This window comes from Malurus melanocephalus, unplaced genomic scaffold (genome assembly GCF_030028575.1).
Source record: "Malurus melanocephalus ecotype Western Australia unplaced genomic scaffold, MMel_1.1 scaffold_335, whole genome shotgun sequence".
Classification (NCBI taxonomy): domain Eukaryota; kingdom Metazoa; phylum Chordata; class Aves; order Passeriformes; family Maluridae; genus Malurus; species Malurus melanocephalus.
Window position 1 is genome coordinate 326,040 of NW_026623567.1, and position 18,605 is coordinate 344,644.

At 40.0% G+C, this 18,605-nt stretch overlaps 1 protein-coding gene across 6 annotated transcripts in view; it reads right to left on the reverse strand.

Annotated features, from left to right (window-relative positions):
- Window positions 1-671: 671 nt before the first annotated feature.
- The window catches only part of LOC130580453 (integrator complex subunit 6-like), a 38,151-nt gene continuing 20,217 nt past the window's right edge, over window positions 672-18,605 (reverse strand). Inside the window, exons 7-19 of one of the 6 annotated variants that reach the window (XR_008966108.1) lie at window positions 17,053-17,216; window positions 15,823-15,975; window positions 14,206-14,338; window positions 8,262-8,356; window positions 7,406-7,516; window positions 5,528-5,743; window positions 4,930-5,053; window positions 4,259-4,401; window positions 3,688-3,919; window positions 2,695-3,087; window positions 2,124-2,217; window positions 1,387-1,688; window positions 672-950 (exon numbers count right to left, since the gene is read on the reverse strand). Coding sequence is in view for 4 of the 6 variants with exons in the window: in XM_057377956.1 (XP_057233939.1) it covers window positions 1,589-1,688; window positions 2,124-2,217; window positions 2,695-3,087; window positions 3,688-3,919; window positions 4,259-4,401; window positions 4,930-5,053; window positions 5,528-5,743; window positions 7,406-7,516; window positions 8,262-8,356; window positions 14,206-14,338; window positions 15,823-15,975; window positions 17,053-17,216 (1,958 nt within the window). In the remaining 2 variants the exon portion in view is untranslated. Of the gene's footprint in view, window positions 1,689-2,123; window positions 2,218-2,694; window positions 3,088-3,687; window positions 3,920-4,258; window positions 4,402-4,929; window positions 5,054-5,527; window positions 5,744-7,405; window positions 7,517-8,261; window positions 8,357-13,928; window positions 14,010-14,205; window positions 14,339-15,822; window positions 15,976-17,052; window positions 17,217-18,605 lie in introns of those variants that run through there. The other 5 variants (XR_008966107.1, XM_057377956.1, XM_057377957.1 and 2 more) reach the window with 5 other exon arrangements.

The window sequence follows — 18,605 nt, forward strand, 5'->3', positions numbered from 1 at the left end:
TATCTTCCAAGGAGACCAAGGCCACAGCTTCAGAGTGGATGGAGATGTCTCACAGGCTGGCTTGTACTAAAAATACCAGCACAGAGAATAGGCTCATCATGAAAATCTGTTTCCCTGCCTGGCCAGTCCACTGGAATCCCTGAGATATTTCCCGTACAAGGCAAAGAGCACAAGTCAACACGAGCACAACTTCAACCTGTCTTTAAAAAAGCTGTTAGAGGATCAGAGGATGTTATGAGTGAACAACTGAAAATACACATGCATCCCAAGAACTACTTAACGCTGGCACATTACTGGTACTGCTTTAAAGAGAAAAAAAATCACGCAGGTGGCTTCAGTCTTCTTTGTATGTTCTGTCATACACAGAATTACCTTTGGACAAAATAATAAGAGGAACAGAGGAGAGGATACCAGCTAAGGTAACCAAGGACTTGGCAAACTGGAATTTAGTGCCCTCAAAACTGAGTAAAAATGTGCACCCCACAGAGGCCAAGMTGAGTGACACCTGGGCAGGTGCTCCAGGGCACAAAAACATTCTGCAGCTACCACCRCAAGCTGTGTTTGAGGATGTGCAAGACCAGGTTCAGCTGGTTTTACAAAAATATCCTCAGTCTGTCGGTAACAGACAACTGGAGGAACTCAGTGCTGCCCGCTACAGACTCCTCAGATYAGCACTTCTTAAAAATTAATAAAATGGTTTATTTTATATATACATATGTTCCAAAAAATTTATACAGTTAAAATATCAAATTAGTGATCTGGTAACAATACTGTTCAAAATAATCTCTTTTGTATGAACATTAAAATACACGTTTTTAAAAGCGTTTCCTTTTAGTGCTTCCAAAGCACAGCGTGTGCCAAGGCCACCTGAAGAATCTCCGTCCTCCTCACAGGATGAAAGAGAACTGAAGTCGGGGACCTGGGAAGCCTCAGGTGCACTTTCATAATGTCTGCAGACAAAACAGAAGAGAGTCTGAGGTAGATTGTTTAGTGACCATCAGGTGGTAACAGTCACAGGGCTGTCTTTAGCTTTCATTAACACAATAGCAGTTTCTTTACTCTCAATCTACACTGAATCTCAAGTTTAAAGGCATGGCTAGCAGTTCTTGGGAACAAGACCCTTGTCTCTGTGGTGGCAACATGCAATTTTACCAGTGCAGGTGTTTCTGGGAGGGTTTTTTTGGGAACACACGGGCTCTCTCCACGATGCAGACAGTGTGTGCATTTGACAGTGCCCCATTTTAGTGCAACCTGCTGCCTATAGCACGTAAATGTCTAATGACAGCGTTCAAATGAGTAAATTCTCATCACCTGCAGGAGGGGCAGCAATGGTTATTTTCTTCAGCCTGTTGAGCAAACAGCACCCTCCACAGGAAAAAGCCACACCTTTCATAGCAAATCCTTAAGGTTATAGCCCAGCTTCTGCCGAATCAGGCTCTTAAAGTTAAAGCTCCACTGCTTCTTCTCAGACTGTGACAGTAAAATCACTTGACTGCCAAGATGGTGAGGGCAGCAGCCACGTCCTCTTCCACTCTTCTGTGGCACAGCAAACTCATTCCTGGTCCGCATTCGTCTGGCTGGTACATTATTATCTACTGTTGACATGATTAACTCTGTTGGGTGGGCTGGTGAAATCTAGTTCCTCTAGTATTCTCTCTAAGTGTTGTATTAAGACCCGTTTTTTAAACCTACAGAAGAGAAGGAGAGCAATATAAATTTCTTCTTCCAAAAATACARTTGAACAACTAAAGAATATTCACCCACAACAAATTGTATTACCAGAGGCTCGGTTTTCAGCTTTATTTCTGGCATTAGAATGGCTAGAAAATTTAACTGCATTTAATACATCCACCCTTCCCCAACCCAACCCAACCCAACCCAACCCAACCCAACCCAACCCAACCCAACCAAACTTTGGGTTTGTCTTCAGTAACAACCCATCTCTCTAATTCACATTTAAACTTTAAGTAAAGACTATTTACTCCATAAAAATGTAACAGTAGTTCGACCACTAAAACAATTATAATTTAAATATGTCAAAATAAAATACTAGCACTGATAAAGTTTATTACTTATTATCATGATCTAAATTATGATTCTGAGTCATTTGTATCCATACAAACCTTGCTGCTTCCTTGATAGCAAATTCAATGAAATACTTCTGAATTTCCATAGGTCCTTGTACCTCCTCAAGAAGAGAAAATATTTTTTCATAATCTGAAAAAAAGAGACAAAAATTCAACTATGTATTAAAAATCAATGTTGCAGATGAAATTTCAGAAAAGTTTAAGAGCCAAAAAAGAGAAACAAAGCTTTATTTCATWTATCTGTGTATGATAAAACGAATAAGCCAAGAAAAACACCTGCATTAGCCAATTTGAAGTGATACTGATGATCTGGGAATTCAAATGTGGCACCATAGATTAAGGTTCTCTTTAAAGAGCAGCAGCTAGCAACACCTATCTGCAGCAAATGCAGGCTGGGTWGAGAGAAGCCTCCCATTTCCAGGATCACAGTTAACATACAGGGCCACCAAGCTTTGATCTGGCCTGAAGCCATTGTTTCTGAAAGCAGAAATTAGTCAAAATCTGAAGCTGTGTGTATATTGAAAAAAGCTCCTATTCYCAAGGAAAAGTCTTCTCTCTCACATCACATATAATATACTACTAAAATAAACAAACCCAAATTACTTACTTCTTCCAGGTTTGCGAACCTCTTTCATCACTTTAATTTTGATGTCAGCATTGTTCCCCTCCAACATGGTAGGTGTTATTTTAAAGGAATTTGGCACAGATTCAGAAGTAGACTCCATGGCCCGCTTTTGGTCATCTCCACTCACACTGTAATTCACAGGCCCTCGCACCAGTGCGTTGGTACCAGGTTTATGATCCAACCCATCTTCACTTAAACAATTGAATTCAACAGGTAGAGAGTCTAAGTCGTTGGGTAACATCTCATCCTCTCCCACAGCAGCTGGAACCACAGGAGCCATTTGCACAGATAAGCCATCCATTTGCTTTTCCAATGACTGACAATTTTCTGCTTTCTTTTCTCCATTGCCATCTTGGACAACACTGTTATTGGTATCTACAAGTGAAAAATACGTATCTTACTAGAGTATAACTGCAGCTTAACAAAAAACCAAGAAGAAACACCTTTGTATCCATTACATCTGAAGTGCTGTATAGTGAACTGACAGTACTGGACAATGCTCCAGTACTTTTATTCAACTTTAGACATAATCAAGGGAATAATTTCCTTTTGGACTATTACCAGCACGTATCACTATAATGAGTCACCGTGTTCTGTATTCCTAGTGCAATGTCATGACCCTTATGTGAACTCACTTTTTCCTTCTCTCCCCCAAACCCAGGTAATGGAGTTTTCTTCTTACTCCATTTGTTGCAATAGGCAGTTATRGAAATTACTATTTGTGGGAAATGAAACAACTGTATTTTAACTTCCCTTCTTCGCCACAGCACACACGAAGAAAAACTAAAAGCTGATATGAGACACCCTCTATCTCCAAACTGGGTTTTTTGTTTCAGATTTCATTAGCTGTAGCAGCAGCCTGTTTATCTAGGCCAATAAAAGAAACTCACTCCTACGTAAGAGCRAAGCACAGACACGCTGACAGAACCTTTCCCCCTCCTCCCTAGATATCGCCACCACCCAAGCTCAACATACCTTTATTTGCTGGGACACCCCTGAGGTTCAGGTAGGAGGGGGAGCCAGGAGCAGCGGGTGGRCCCTTCCCACCCACGTGGTTGGTGACGACGGGCGGTGACTGSGGCCGCCGCAGCAGGGGGGACATGCTGCGCCGCCTCTTCAGCGACGCCGGCGTGTTGGGCTCCCCAGGACGCTTGATCTTGTTCTGGGGCCCCGCCACAAACTCGTCGGCTTCGTCTATCATCATACCCTGAAAAGAAAGCAATAATTTRAGTAATGGTACAAACCAGCAACTGTTTCACCATTCACTGATGAGTTGAGTCCTTCTGTGTTCACATTCAAGTGGCTTTCAGGACACTTGACAGCTCTCAGAACAGAGATACCCAACATAAGCAGAGAGAGCCCAGTGCCACTCTAAGCCAGCATGATTCTGTACACATTCCTCTTGGACCACATGGGAGACATCCCCCCTTTCCACAGGCTCCACAGGTTACCAATATACTGTAGTTATGGGGGAGAAATTCTACTCACAAATTATTTCAAGCTGTGTTAAATATAAAGGCACAGCAGGCAGCAAGGCCCCTCCTACCTTCTTATCCTGTTTAAATGGATTGCCAAATGTATGAAGTCTTTTTGGTTGATCCGGGTCAATTTCCCGAAGAGGTGAAGGCATCATTTTCAGRTATTCCTGGTAATTTCCCATCTGAGCAACAGGAACACTATGAAGGCAGTCTGCAGCAGAAAAGAGACCTTAATTTAGTCTTAAAATTAAAGCAATACAAACTTCACATACCTCAGTTTCAAGAACTAGAACTGACTATTTTTCACTACAGAGGACGAGCTGAAGACTACAATTACGGAAATAAGCCTGGCAAGAGCTGAGCTTAAYTGGCAGAAGAATGAAAAATAATCAAGTTTAATTTCTATGCTGCATCTTTAGACCACCAGCACCTCACAAAAAACAAGAGAGGTCCTCTCTGCCTAAAGCCCCCATCACTCTATAATACATGTCTGATGAACCCTGGTGAATGTGAAAGCTCTCCCATGAAACGTATTTTTAAATTTGAAAGCAAGCATGACATCTTGCATGACAGAARGCAAAAATTTCCTTCCCTCCCCTTCAGTGTCATTTTCTGACTCAGCAAGAGATGCAATGGCCACTTCTGCTCCCACACCAGAGACAAAAACCACTACATTAAGGAAGTAATGATTAYAGCTGTATCCTGTTCAAACTATTAATGAAGAACTGTGACTCCTTACCTTCATCCTGCCCCAAGATAAGCCTGTGTGTTTTCAGAAGATTGGTTCTCATTCTAGTTAGCTGGTCTAGAAGACTGCGTCGAGGAATATCATATGCATTTCTGAATGCCTGTGGCTTCAAGTCCTAGTTTTGTAAAAAAATGAGTAACTCCAGTTAATCCATCAGTTCTTATGCATGGGGAAATTCCACTATGAACAATAAAAATGTTAACTATTAAAAATATTAAGTAACTTCAGAGCTTTGTAACTGCATCCAACAGGCTCACTGGCTGTCTTTTCAACACGACTGTAATTCAGCATTAGTGCTTTCAGCTCCATTAAGAGTAAGCATGTTAATTCCTGATGAACAACAATAGCTGTCTTTTGCAAAGACTGGCACTTCTGACATGGTAATTTTTGATTGCTACCACAGGGTTTTCAAACAATGTCCAAAATCAAGTGTAAAAAAATGGCATTTACTTTTCTCCCTCTATATGTCTACACTGTACTCATCACAGTTCAGCGAAGGTACTTCCTTCTACACTAAGTGCATAAAAGTTACCCATTTAAAACAGATGAGATTAAGTGCTTAGYCATGCAAGATCACTGTGCTGTTTACCTTGTTTAAAAGTCCTATGTGGAATCCAGCAAATTCTTTAACATTCATTTCCGACAGTCTCAGTGGAGATTCCCCAGTGATCCCTTGCAGCAGTTGTTTAAAATCCCTACTGTGTACCAAGGAGAGGCCACTGGAGTGATTTTTCACTTTTATTCCAATTTCTTGTGGAACTTTCTTACCCACTGAACCTATTATCCGTTCCGATTCTATTTTTGTCTAAAATGGAATCACACCGTGAGTTAAAGAATCAGCAGGCATTGCACATTTCCAGTATAAAACACACAGTACATTAGCAGAATAAAACTACACATTTAGTTCCCAACTACCTACCCAGGGATATATGGTATTACATAGATTAGATCACAAGCATAAAGAAATCCTAATGTGCTAGCATATGGGAAAATATTTAGCCAGTGTATCTATATTTATATGCCAGTAGGAGGTCTGTGAATATCCCTGATTTTGCTGCAAGTCTGTGACTTTCTTGTGTCCCTGAAGAACCATTTTTAAAGGAAAACACAAAATGGAAGGTAGGATGCCTTAGGTTACAGTAAAGTTGCATCTAAAACAACAGTATTATTCAGATATAGTAATATAAGTTCAGTTTATTTTTGAAGCAACCTATGAACTAAGGTTTGCCCGTACATTTCTAACAAGGTAATGGAGAAAAGTTGTAGAAGAAATGTTTCATGAGAAAATTTCTAAAAACATATCACTCCTCCAATTAAAACATTGCTTATTATAGCTACAGAGAATTTTACTGTATTAAGCTCTAACTGTATTCAGAGTAAGTTCTTTTTTTACCCAGTAGCAATAACTCCAAAGGRAAAAAAAAAACACCCAACCAACCAAAMCCCCAAAACCCACAGTGATTGCAACCCACTTCCCCCAGWTCTCCTCCTCTGCAGAGTTTGCTTCATTATCTGTGGGAAACTGAATTTAAGGACAGCAGGAGCACAGCAGAATTCTGGAATTGCCTGTGCCTATACAGGAGCTTAAAATGCATTCCACACATTCACACTGTTCCATGCGCTGAGAATGTCTGTGAAAGCCACAGCAGCCATCTCGAGTCACTCCAACTCCACAGTGCAGATAAATAATATGAATTTGCATATCATTAGATTACCCAAATACCACAGGAAGTTTTATGTCTAGGAGATGCTCAGTCATTCAGAGGCTTTGGGATGTATTTTGTGCATTCTTTAAGGCGGAGGATTTTAATTTGTAATTTTGAAGGCTGCACTGCTTCCTCACTGCCTCCTAGATATGAAACTACTGTTTTAAGAGCCACTCATGCCAAGGAGGAAGAGCTTCCAGGCCCTTACACCTGGAACGGCAGTCTTGACAAAAAGATACATGAGACTATTTCCCACCAGGTTACACTTAACACACAGAATGACTCTGACCTGAACGTAACAGGAAGCTCAGGTATAAAGCTTGAGCTATGATTTTACTCCCCATAGAAAAGACTTTTTTTTTTTTTTTTTTTTTTGGAAAATACACATTGCCAAGGGACACATGGAAATAAAGATGAGACTACAAGCAAGCCTCTGATTTCAGCTGTGAAGAATAATGGCAAGAGCAGCCATAAATCAAATTAGTGATTATCTTTGGAGTTTAAAGTCTAGCAGATATTTCAAGTATAGCTGAAGAGGTCTCCTTTGCATTCCTCTCCACCACTTACAGAAGGCACAATCACTGGCTAYAGAACCACACTGGATTCATCCATATTTGCAGTGGAAATGCTCACCAATCTTCAGTTATGACATATGCTGTACACCCATATGAACTCCCACAGGGATTAACTGCTTTATAATGAGATTACCACAAACTAAATAATCAACGCACTTCTAATTGCAAAGGTTTTATCAATACTACCTGTTGGCTGAGTTTTTTAAGGTAAGAGATAACACTGTAACTAAGTCCACAATCTAAATTATCTGATATCAGATTTGGAGCTCCCATCATCCTTAGGGCTTTCTTTAATGGCTATAAGGAAAACAAAATACACAATAGTAAGAGAGTAAGTATTTAAAAAAGAGATTTATAAGCTCAATTATAGGAAGCTAAGGCACATAGATTAGTGCTCTAGCTTTTCCACTTTTGGCCACTAAAATTCAAGTCTATTCAGGTAACATGTGACGTGAGTTTGGTGTCTAACTAGCTCACAATGGACGTTATGCCACATCACCAAGACACCACACAGCGTGGTGCCACTGGCAATTTCCACTGAAAGGCTCAGGTCCAGAATAGCCGGGATGATGCAAGTCCATATTGAGGTGCATTGTCCAAGCTACATGTAAAAGGTGACACGGTGCCTCCCCCCACCCTTCATTTGGCCCAGTCAGCTTCCCAAGTTTTAGCACTTCACCCACATTAATAAACMAACTAATCTGCATTTTCCTTGACCAGTTACAAAAATCATGTCAAATYTGGGTTCTCTGAGCATTCTAAAGTGTTTTTGATCAAAGTTCATTTAATATTCAATGATCAGAAAACATATTTATTAAACACTTAAGATATTAACATRGCTACTACAACTATTTCCATGGATTTATTTAATTCTTTAAAAATGTTTGCTCTGATCTACATACCTCTGAAAGGCAGTGTGTTAACTACATAAAATGCCATCATAATTACGTTTAARAAGTTTACAAGGAAGAGGTATGATGCAAAGGACTCTGGTCACACCAGCCATTATACCCCGGAGGATAAGAAGAGAAGCGGAACATACCAGTAAGTAGTAAGGAGGCATTGTTTTTAAGTAGTTGTCAAAAGCYTGTCGCCACTTCAGATTTGGCTTAAGTTTGTGAACCTTAAACAAGTCATCTGCAAGAAGGAAAACAGAAGAAGGTGTCATTTATACAGTCCCAGACCTTTAGTTTTGTCCAAATTCGTATGTGCCAGGTTTCCCGTTTTCTCCCTCCACCCATCTCCCAATGGGGCTTCCCCCCAAAAGCTGCTCTTAACCTTACTTGTGAAGGATTGGTAATTCCCAGTCCTAGCTGCAGTAGGCAATCCAGAGCAAGCCCTGAGTGCAAGCAACTTAAAAGGTACACCAGACTTAAACACTGCACACAACTACCAGCAGCATGAAGGTGCAACAGCTCCACCTGTTAAGRGTTTCACCTCCCTTGCCTCTCTTGCATTATCAGGGAGTCCCYGTATCTGATTAAACCAAACAACATCAATTTGGTTTAATTTCCATTTTCAGACCAGCTTTCTTCTGTTYTGTTCATGTATGATGAATTCTGGTCTCCAGTATCAGTATCTTTGGTATCAAAGGAAAAAAAATGCAATTGGGGAATCCTTCTGGCCAGCTTTGCTGGTCTTGCTGCCAACAGGAGCAGCACCCTGGCAGAGAATGGGTTACCTCCAGCCACACCACCTGCTCCTCATGCCAGGGCAGCAAAGTCTCCCACAAGGAGGTATAGACAAGAGACAGAAATTAGCTACAAAAGCCGCTGCCCTCTAAGAGAGGGGCAGCCAGACACTCATTTTCTTTGGACAGTGTTTTAGAAGCACTTTGCTCAGTGCAGGTGTGGACCTGGCTGTTCAGGAACCACTGAGGTGAAGCGTGGAACTATTGTGCACATTATGTAGCTGTGTGCACACTGTAACTGTGGCAATGGTCTTCTACACCAAACACAGCATCCTGCAATTTACTATTTGAAATAATGAATTATCTGCTGAAATAAAGTTTCGTCTTAGTAGGGTGATAGCATGCTGGCAAAGTGAGGCTAATGGAAGGATATGCAGGTCTGGAGAAAGGGATGTCCAAAAATCAACTGGGGAGAGCTGCAGGAGACAGAGATGCACAGAAGAGGGTGTGCAAAAGACAGATGCAGCAAGGAAATTGTTTTCTCCAGACTGAGCTTTCAGGAAGATATATTTGGAGAAGAAAATTTGACTTGCATAGTACTCTGCACAAATGAAACAGATGTTATGATACTACTTCCCAARTTCTCATGACAAACCATACTCAATTACAGGTATTCTTCAACCTAAATGAATTCTGGATTGTATATAAAAAACACTCTACAAATGCTACTACTTCTCTTCCCTGGCCTGAAGAAAGTGGGCTGGAGTTTGAGAGGACAAATCAAAATTCCATTTGAAATCTCAATATACCACAAGCATAGCACWATTATCCAAAAGAACCTGGGATGATACCATGACATACAGCAAATATAAAATAACATCCATTCTTATCTCATACACCTATTATCTTTTCACAGCAAAATGGTAAACTACAACCTCCTCTCAAAATTCAACATAAAAAAAAAACCTGAAAGGCAAGATGTTCAGTATTATAGTATGTCCTAATGTTTTATAGTCTATGGGTTGGTTGASTACAGCTTGAACCTTAAACTCCTTATCAGCACTTGATTAGTGTCTCACAATCTGCACTGTGAGCTTGTACCAGTAACTGCACAGGCATTGTGACACGGCACAGCCACTCCTCAGCTCAGCCAGCTGCMAGTCTCCATCCATAGCACAGCTCTGCTTCCAGACATCAAATGAAAAAGCACCTGTCTGATCCCTGCTATCCACGGAGAAAGCTCTCAAACCTATGCAGAGCTTCAGCAAACATTTGTCTTTAAAATCAGTGTCTCCCCACAGCACAAATTCACTGCAGGAACTGCCACCCTCTAACAAGGGTGGTAAACGCAGCCACAAGTTTCAAAGAGAACTTCACCATCAGCATCTTACCTGCCTCTACCTCGAGAGTTTGTGATGCACACTGTCAGAATATTGCAACACAGGCACTTGAAAGGCACTTTTTCCTCTGTGCCCTGGGCTGCACATAATGATTTACACAAATAAGCAAACTGACAATAATACAGTTAACTATGTCTTTCACAGATTAAACCCAAACTTTTGCAGATAAAAAACCTTACGTAATTTAGTTTTGCTTCAACCTTTTAATTTTCAGATACTAATAACTGTACAGTCCACTTAATGCAGAATTCTTTTTACTTCTGAACTCAGAGGGAGCTAAAAGCACTGGATAATTGGGAACACAGTATTAAAAACCATTAGGAAAGGGCTGCGAGATGCAACAACTCAGGAGATCAGGTAAAACCCATAGACCTGTTAACTGAAAACTGCATTGCAAAGTCTTTATCCACTTCAGATTAATGTAAGAAACAACCGAATTGTAACAAACAGGACAGAAATATACACCTTTTACACCCAGTACTAAAGAAGGGGACTGGATGCACCTTTTAAGATCAGTGAACCATTAAAAACACAGCATGAGAGAGAAGAGTCAGCAGGTARTTTCAATCATTCAGCTGGAGCCTAAATTACAACAGTTCATGCACAATGTAACCCAAAGTAAAACTTTTTTTAATAACCATTCACATTAATCCACCTGAGCAACTACATCACCATTCCCTGTTGACTACTGTAATTCTCCTAATTACRCACTAATAGATATAGTTCTCTATTCTAGGTAATAGATTCATGATTTTACATTCACAGARAACAGTATCCTTCCCTGCAAACCATCTAGTCAAAAATAAGGCACTGCAATGGAAAACAGCATCCATCATTAACTAAGGAAGATAYTGTGTCACTGTTTCTCCATTGATACAAAACACATCAAAATCTATTTGGCTCTCCATCCCAGAGCCACAGCATGCTGTGYTCACACTGGTGAGAACACAGCCCTTACATTCCAAAATAAAAAAATCATTACTTGCAGGTTCTCTCACAGAGCCTGTAAAAGCATCAAAGGAATCTGTCCACACTGCAGTCCTTCACAGGCAGACATTTTCTAACTGCTCATCCTGCTGCATATTCAGACCCACAGAAAAAGGGTATTAACCACCTTCTCAAGGCATTTCCTCTGTGGTTGTTTCACTGCCACTTCTGCTGACACCCCCAATGAACAGTCACTCCTACTGCCCAGCAGTGCCTGCCCTCCCACCGATGCAGCTAAAAGCAGCCAAGGAAATGTCTTAGGCAAGGCAGCAGCATTTAGAAATACACCCCATCTTTACTTAGCTCTACCTCAAACCCCTCCTTTGGTTTCTGCTTCATGAAACTTCGCTATACAAATGTTTCTACACAAAACAGCACCTGAAGTACAACAGCTTTGCAATAATCCTTCAAGAGAAAAAKTTTATCATCTGTGGCCAAGCATTCAGCACTGAAGCATGTCAGCATCTGCCTGTGAAAAGCTCTGCCTTCAGCAGCCTCCCACTGAACAGAAWGAACTGCACCCCACCTCCTCAGTTCTGGGAGCAAACCACCAAGCTAGTCAGGACTCYTCTCTAGCCTTCTGACAGCAAACTGGAGCTGCTCAGCTCCAACTGCACATCCCACATTATCCATCACCGTTGGAAATGGACCAGAAAGCAGCCTTTTTTWCAGACAACCAAACACAGTGCATGAATTAGGTTAACACACAGGCTGCAGCTTCACTATTTTATCAAGCCCTATTAATTGTCTCCTTTCCTTTAAAAGGCTTCTGAAAGCYGGCTCTGTAAGTTAAAATCCAGAAGCTACAGCACTCCCAAATCCACTCTTGCAGAACCCAAGACATAAAATCACCAAAGCTATAGGATATGGTACAATTCACCTCCTTCAGCCACAGACCACTCAGTCTGTTCAAGAATTGCCAGCAAGTTTCCTCATCCTTACCTATCTTACCTGTTTTTAGGGCTGTGTCTTACACTATTTTTCAAAGAGAGAATTTAAACTTCCCCTGCTCAGGAATGCAGGAGGAAAACAAATATGCAAGCAAAAMATTCTTAAGCATCTTACTATCTGTTTATAAGGCTGAACACATTTGCTAATACAGTACAAATATACATTTGTAAAGTGGTTTTGTCTTTGAAAGAGTCACCAGAAGGAACAGAGATAGTACCATGGATAATCTATCCCAACCAACGTTCCAATACAATATTCTACCAGTAGGGCAGGAGCCACTAGAACAGCACTGATGCACCAATATGGRATGCAGTGGCTGAATGGAGCAGACTTCTCCTGGTCTTGGGAGTTCTCACATYCTTTTAAATCTGGGTGAGAGTAATGAAAAACTGGTTTTACACACTCAAATCAGTCCTCTGCTGAACCATTAGTATCTACTATARGCATGTACGAAGCAAGACACACAGGGAGCATTCCTACCGACCTACAGAGCCGAACAGAGTCAGTACTGTTAGAAACATCTACAAATAATTTACCAGTTATGCTACTTATCATCTCAYTCATTTTCTGTACTGCTAAGTAGAAAAGAGTCCGTATCTATTTTTATGTTGAATGTATATTCCACAGAACTTAATTCCACCATGCCTTAGAGATTGAGGATAAACAAAATCCTGGCAGGAGATCTGAAGGTAACTGTGTGTGTGTGTGTGTGTGTGTGTGTGTGTGTGAACAATATGGAATGCACAGGATTTGTGCCCTGAAGAAAACATCCACTTTACAACTCAGACAATGTAGAAGCTCTGCATTTTCCTTTAAAGAGTCTTCAGAAATTTAAGAAGTGGGATTACCAGGTGAGTAAACTGCAGGATAGCACTGCACACACTTAAAAGTGCCTTTCCTCAAAAAGAAGGAAGAGCTTTACACCCCTGTAAAAAAAAAGGCAGGGGGAAGAGCTGCCAGGGAAGACACAGCAGAACTGCAAATGTCAACATCAAAATGAACAGGGAAATTAATTTAGGATCAGTGACAGCTTTTCAGCTAGGAGATCTGCTGCAGTATTTCAGGAACCATAAAGTCWCAGAAACTCTCATCCTCCTCGCATACTTTGGGACAATTACCAGGCTACATATATAACTATAAAAGACACATTATCAGCAAGCACAAGTTTCTTCTATTTTGGTTATGAGCAGGATTATGAAAAAGCATTTCTGAACTGCGTTCTTTCTTTTTTCCTTGAAATGAATGGAAAAATCCTGTGTAAGACAGTAAGACTCAATGTTAATTCTCTTGATCACTGTTCTTYTGTATCACTAAACACACCCACAAAAATTAGAACATAAAAGTCTTACAGCATCTGCAACTTAAATGGTTAGTGGCACATGGGAAACTCCTCTCTGCCATTACCTTTATGCCAGATCCCTACCAACCACAGTTACYGTGGCAATTACTCACACAACACCTTTTCACATCGTCTTTCCTTAGAAAATAAATTTCATTGTGGGAGTAAAAAAAAAAAGCAAAAACAAAACCTGGTCCTTTGGGCAGGAAAGAAATGCAGACTGTTTCACTGCTCAATTCCTTCTTASTGCTCTAAACTGCATTAGGGAATTCCCTCTTCCCAACACCCGTGACAAACACTGCATCTCATCTTCCAGTAAAAAATAAGCTGCTACAAGAGCAACTGCAAAACCTGGATACACCACACCCTAAATGAGGGAAAAGAATGGAGGTTGAAGCTTACTCCAGGTTAAGGAAGAGGCTACGTGTCTAGGAGGTGAACAGCATCAAACATGCACTGGAAGCAGGTAGCTCTCCTCCTCTGCTGGAGAGAAAAAAAGGGAGAGGGGGTATGAAAATCCTCTCCTCCCAAAGTATGTTAAAAGAGTTTGCAACATTCTCTACTCTCTGATCTCCATTATTTTATAATGTCTCAAACTAAGGCAGAACACCAACCATTATTGTTTTGTTTTTACTCTGAAGCAGCTGCACTGGCAGTCCAATGCAGATGTGTTACCTACCTAACAATGGAAGTAAAACAGGGTAGTTGTAAGGCATCACAAAGAGGTTTACACAGGTTAAAGTAGTGCTTGCTTTTAAATACCCAAACGGGTGGCCAAGTTCGCTGTATTTTCCACTGCTACTCACAAATACCTGACAAAGAATAAGAGAGATCACTGTATTAGAATGAAGAACGTGAAAAAATATWAAACACAAGGCATTTAAAAATTCCAATTAATCTGAATCCAACTGCATTAAAACAGTAAATTATCAAGACCAGACAAATCTGAACACATCAGGGTGAGTGTGGACTTACATTCCCCAGTCACAATAGTGGGACATGCAACATTTAGTGTATCCCCAGAGAGTGTGGAAATGTTCTTCACAGAGCCATCTTTACTGCTTTAGTGAAACTAYTGTGAAGTGATGCCCTGAAGAGTTTTTCAAATTATTTAAAATAGGTTTGAGGACATCTRTTGAAGGAATGCCAAATAAACAAACTATTTGAAATTAGTCTTCTGATTCATAAAATAGCACAACTAAAATTTACAACACTGACAARAAGAAATGCAAAACTTTTTTAAGCATAGAAATTAAGAAAACAAACATTGAAGAAACATCTTGATCATGCCCAGTGCCAACATTCTTAAAATTGACTTCACTTTTTTAAGTGCACATATATGAGGGTATTAACCCTSAAAAGCAATACATGTAAGCAATATTTCAACAGGATAAAAATGGTAGATTCTTGACTGAGGCAAGCAAAATAACCCACATCTAAGTCAAAAATAGTTTTCCTAGAAAAAAATAAACCTTGCAGCAAATAGCAAGTGGTTTTCCTCTGTTTTTTTCAGGGCATAAGGAACTGGGTTTGTTACATGGTTTCTATGACAATGAGCCTATTTCTCTGATTTGTAAGGGTCTGAAGCATAGCTGGGAGAGGAAAGGCAGTTTTTGAAAAAACAGCAGAGTAATTTTAGTAACTCAGGCAAATAATGTACCAATGACTGTTGAAAGGACATTTTTGAAATTAGGTTTTTTWAAGTAATTTGAATTTTTCTTTTGAATATGCATACGCCTGGTGTACACTATTATTTACAAGAACACCACCAAGAAGGGAGCCTTACTTTACAGAGGACACAGAAACTTATAAAAAATTACAGAAGGAGCATGTGACAAAGGATTTCAGCAACAGAACTTCGACCTCTTCAAGGCCAGTCTAGTCAACAGGATCAACAGCTTCCATTCAATTCCCATTAGCAGCTTCAACCTCTAGTGAAAATGATTTGCAGCTGTTCATTAGGTAACATGATGGAAACTAGTGCTGGGTTTTTCCCTGTAAGCAAATGGAAGCCTGCAGAGAATTTCAATTTAGCCAAAAATGGAACCTGGGGGGCACATTTCTTAGCAAAATGAGATGGACCTAGAAAGAGAATTAAATGAGATTACAAAGCCTGTGGAGGGAACACTCATTCTGACTGCTGATAATWCTCTTAGAAAGGAGGTAAGTGAAACCTTGACATGTTTCTTCTCATCTGCTGCAGAATTTGAACCAGACCCAAATTCTCCAGACTTGCAAAGACTGAAGTACCTCAGATTACCCGTCACATTTCCAGATTCAAAGAAAGGGCAAGTACCTGCCAGCAGGTATGGGGAGACTTTCGTTCCAAGATGTACTGGGTGAGGGGAGAAGGCTCAAGCTCATACTTGTCAAAAGGAAGCTTGTCTATGACCATGGGCTCACAATCCACACAGGAGAACCTCACCACGGGGTGAGCTGTGCGCGGAGGCTGAAAGGGGGGAAAAGGGTATCAATTCTCACATATTTATGGTGAACAATTCTCTTAAAACATCCAAAACCAGGCATTTTACCATCTTATAAGTCTAAAACACTTCCAGGAAAATGTTTCCACAATTTTCCTCCAAAGAGAATAAAATACAAGCTCCCATAATAGAATATCGATTAACTAAATATTTCTCTAAGTGAAAAAAAATGMTCACACACAGATACATTCTTCCCACCAAGAGAAAAATGTTAATATGCCACTATTTATCATGATATTTAAAAGCCTTCATGTCAATCAAACTACAACACAGATAGGTTTAAAGGAAACTTCAACTCTGCTTCCCAGCTTGACATTCACAAAAAACAGGTGTGAGACTACACTCAATCACAAAGCATCTCTCAAGAAATTTTCTAGAAATCTCTTTTTTTTTCCCCTCTTTCATCAGGAGGTGGGAGCAAGAGGAATGGACAGACARTACCTTGAGCACTTGCAAAGTGCAGGAACAGGACATGCCTAACAAAAGAGAGATGTTTAGAAAGGCTAATAAGGCATGCCAAATGTATGATCATTTCAGTCAAAAAAGGAGAAATGAATACTGTTTCCTCCTCATTTTCTGCAGAGAAGAGCTCTTCTGTTTCAGTTTTAATTCTTCCCGCTACTGAAGGAAGACTCCACATATGAAATAATACTAAGCAAAAATCCCCATGGTTGACTTTTTTCAAAAACAAATACTCCTTTTTCCTTGTAAATGAATTTTATGAAGTTTTGATTAAAATTTAATAGGCTCACTATGATTCATGGTACGTGAATTAACTTACAGKTAAATTTTATAACCTTTAAAAACCATTCACCAAATTAACTAACCATATACATGAAGTGAACTTTCTGSATACAAGAAATGTCACAGGTTATGGTATCCACATTAGATTACACCACTYTGTTAAAAACAGTTTTAACCTTTTAAAGCAAAGTCACTTAATTTTATAAATAGAGAAAGTAAAAACTACTCTATCCATTATCTTATTTCAGGCTGCTCAACTATTAGTGTAGAATCCTTTTTTCAGTTCTTATTTTACTTACCAGTGTTGGTGAATTCTGATCAGGCCAAAAAGATTCTGGGATTGGCCAGTGCCCCACAGGAACACCCGTTTTAGGGTTAGGCCGTACATAAATGAGTTTATGACAACTATGCCACGGCTGAGAAGCAAATGAATTGATGGGCCTGGATGAATCAACAAGTCCATCTAAAATTTAAACAAAGCAAAATAACAAACAAAAAGAAAATGAAAAGCTACATGCATGCATTTGTCTGCTAGCAAAATTTCTGTATTAGCAGCCAGTAAGGCATTTCATTATTCTTGTTCCAAAGACATACAGATCTTTACATCAGGGGCTGAAGTAACTTATGCATCCAGGTGTATCAGAGAATCATCTGAGAAACAATTATAACATTTGCCCTGATCTCCCTTCTGCTCCTGTGGCACAGCCATTACACAGTGAGTGCAGCAAGGCATACTCACATATTATGGAAAATGTATTTGCTTAAGCTCAGTGTCTGACAGCTCCCACAGGCAGCACCAAGCTACTGCTGCTGGTTCTGCTGCACCTGGAAAGGCTGAAAATTGGCATTTAYATTTCCACATGGGCTGCAACACTCACTGACTAATGCTGCCCTAGTGGAAACTGAAATAGGAGGAAAGTTTCATGGAGAATTTGGATGCATCTGACTTTTGCCACATTTTTAATTACAGCAATTCACAGATCACTTAAACCCCACAGCCTGCTGCAAAGGCCAGCATTCCCTGCCAGTCCACTGCAGTGCACCAGCACAACCTCMCTGCACACTGTGGACAAAGAACTTTGCAGCTCTACCGATGTTACCTCTAGTTTTCAAATATTGCTCTCCAAAACAAACAGCACAGCAAAGATCACTCACTTAAATTATCTTCTTTGTTTTAAAAATATTTTACATTACTAGTTTTCCTTGCTTTAGAGAACTGGTCAGTAATATTGTGGCAACCATGTTTTAGTGACACATCAGTTTGGTTTGTCTGCATTATAAAAACAATTATTTCTACAGCTTGGGTAAATCATATCATATTTCTCTATAGTTTAGGACTTTCTCAATTCCCATAGAGATGAGAAGTCTTGACATTTTTATACATTCACATCCACAGTRCATSAAGTAAACAAAAAACCCCTCAAAYTTCACCAGCCATTTTGCCACACAGCAGRGAACATTTGGGCCACCAGAGACTTGGGAATTTGGTGCTGTGCTGTCCTGCACAGCATTATARGAAAGCCTTCCAATAAAATGACATTTAAATAAGCAAAAGTAGAAAATAAACATAGAAARAGGTGATTCCAGAATGAAAGCAGGAATAAAGCTGGCTTTGCTAGAATGTTCACGTGATGCTAAAAGCTGTTACATTTTGTGATATTCCAGGATCCAAACTTCCTAAATCGGAACTGGTCAGCCCTCTCACTTCCTTTAAACCATGAACTTCTGCAAATCTAAAGAACTGCTCCACATGTGGAGTGCATTTTCCTTATTTCTCTTATGCACTTGACTCACAGGCAGCAAAGTCACTCCTTGTTCTTTGCACAGTTTTTCACTTGCAGCTAAGAAYATG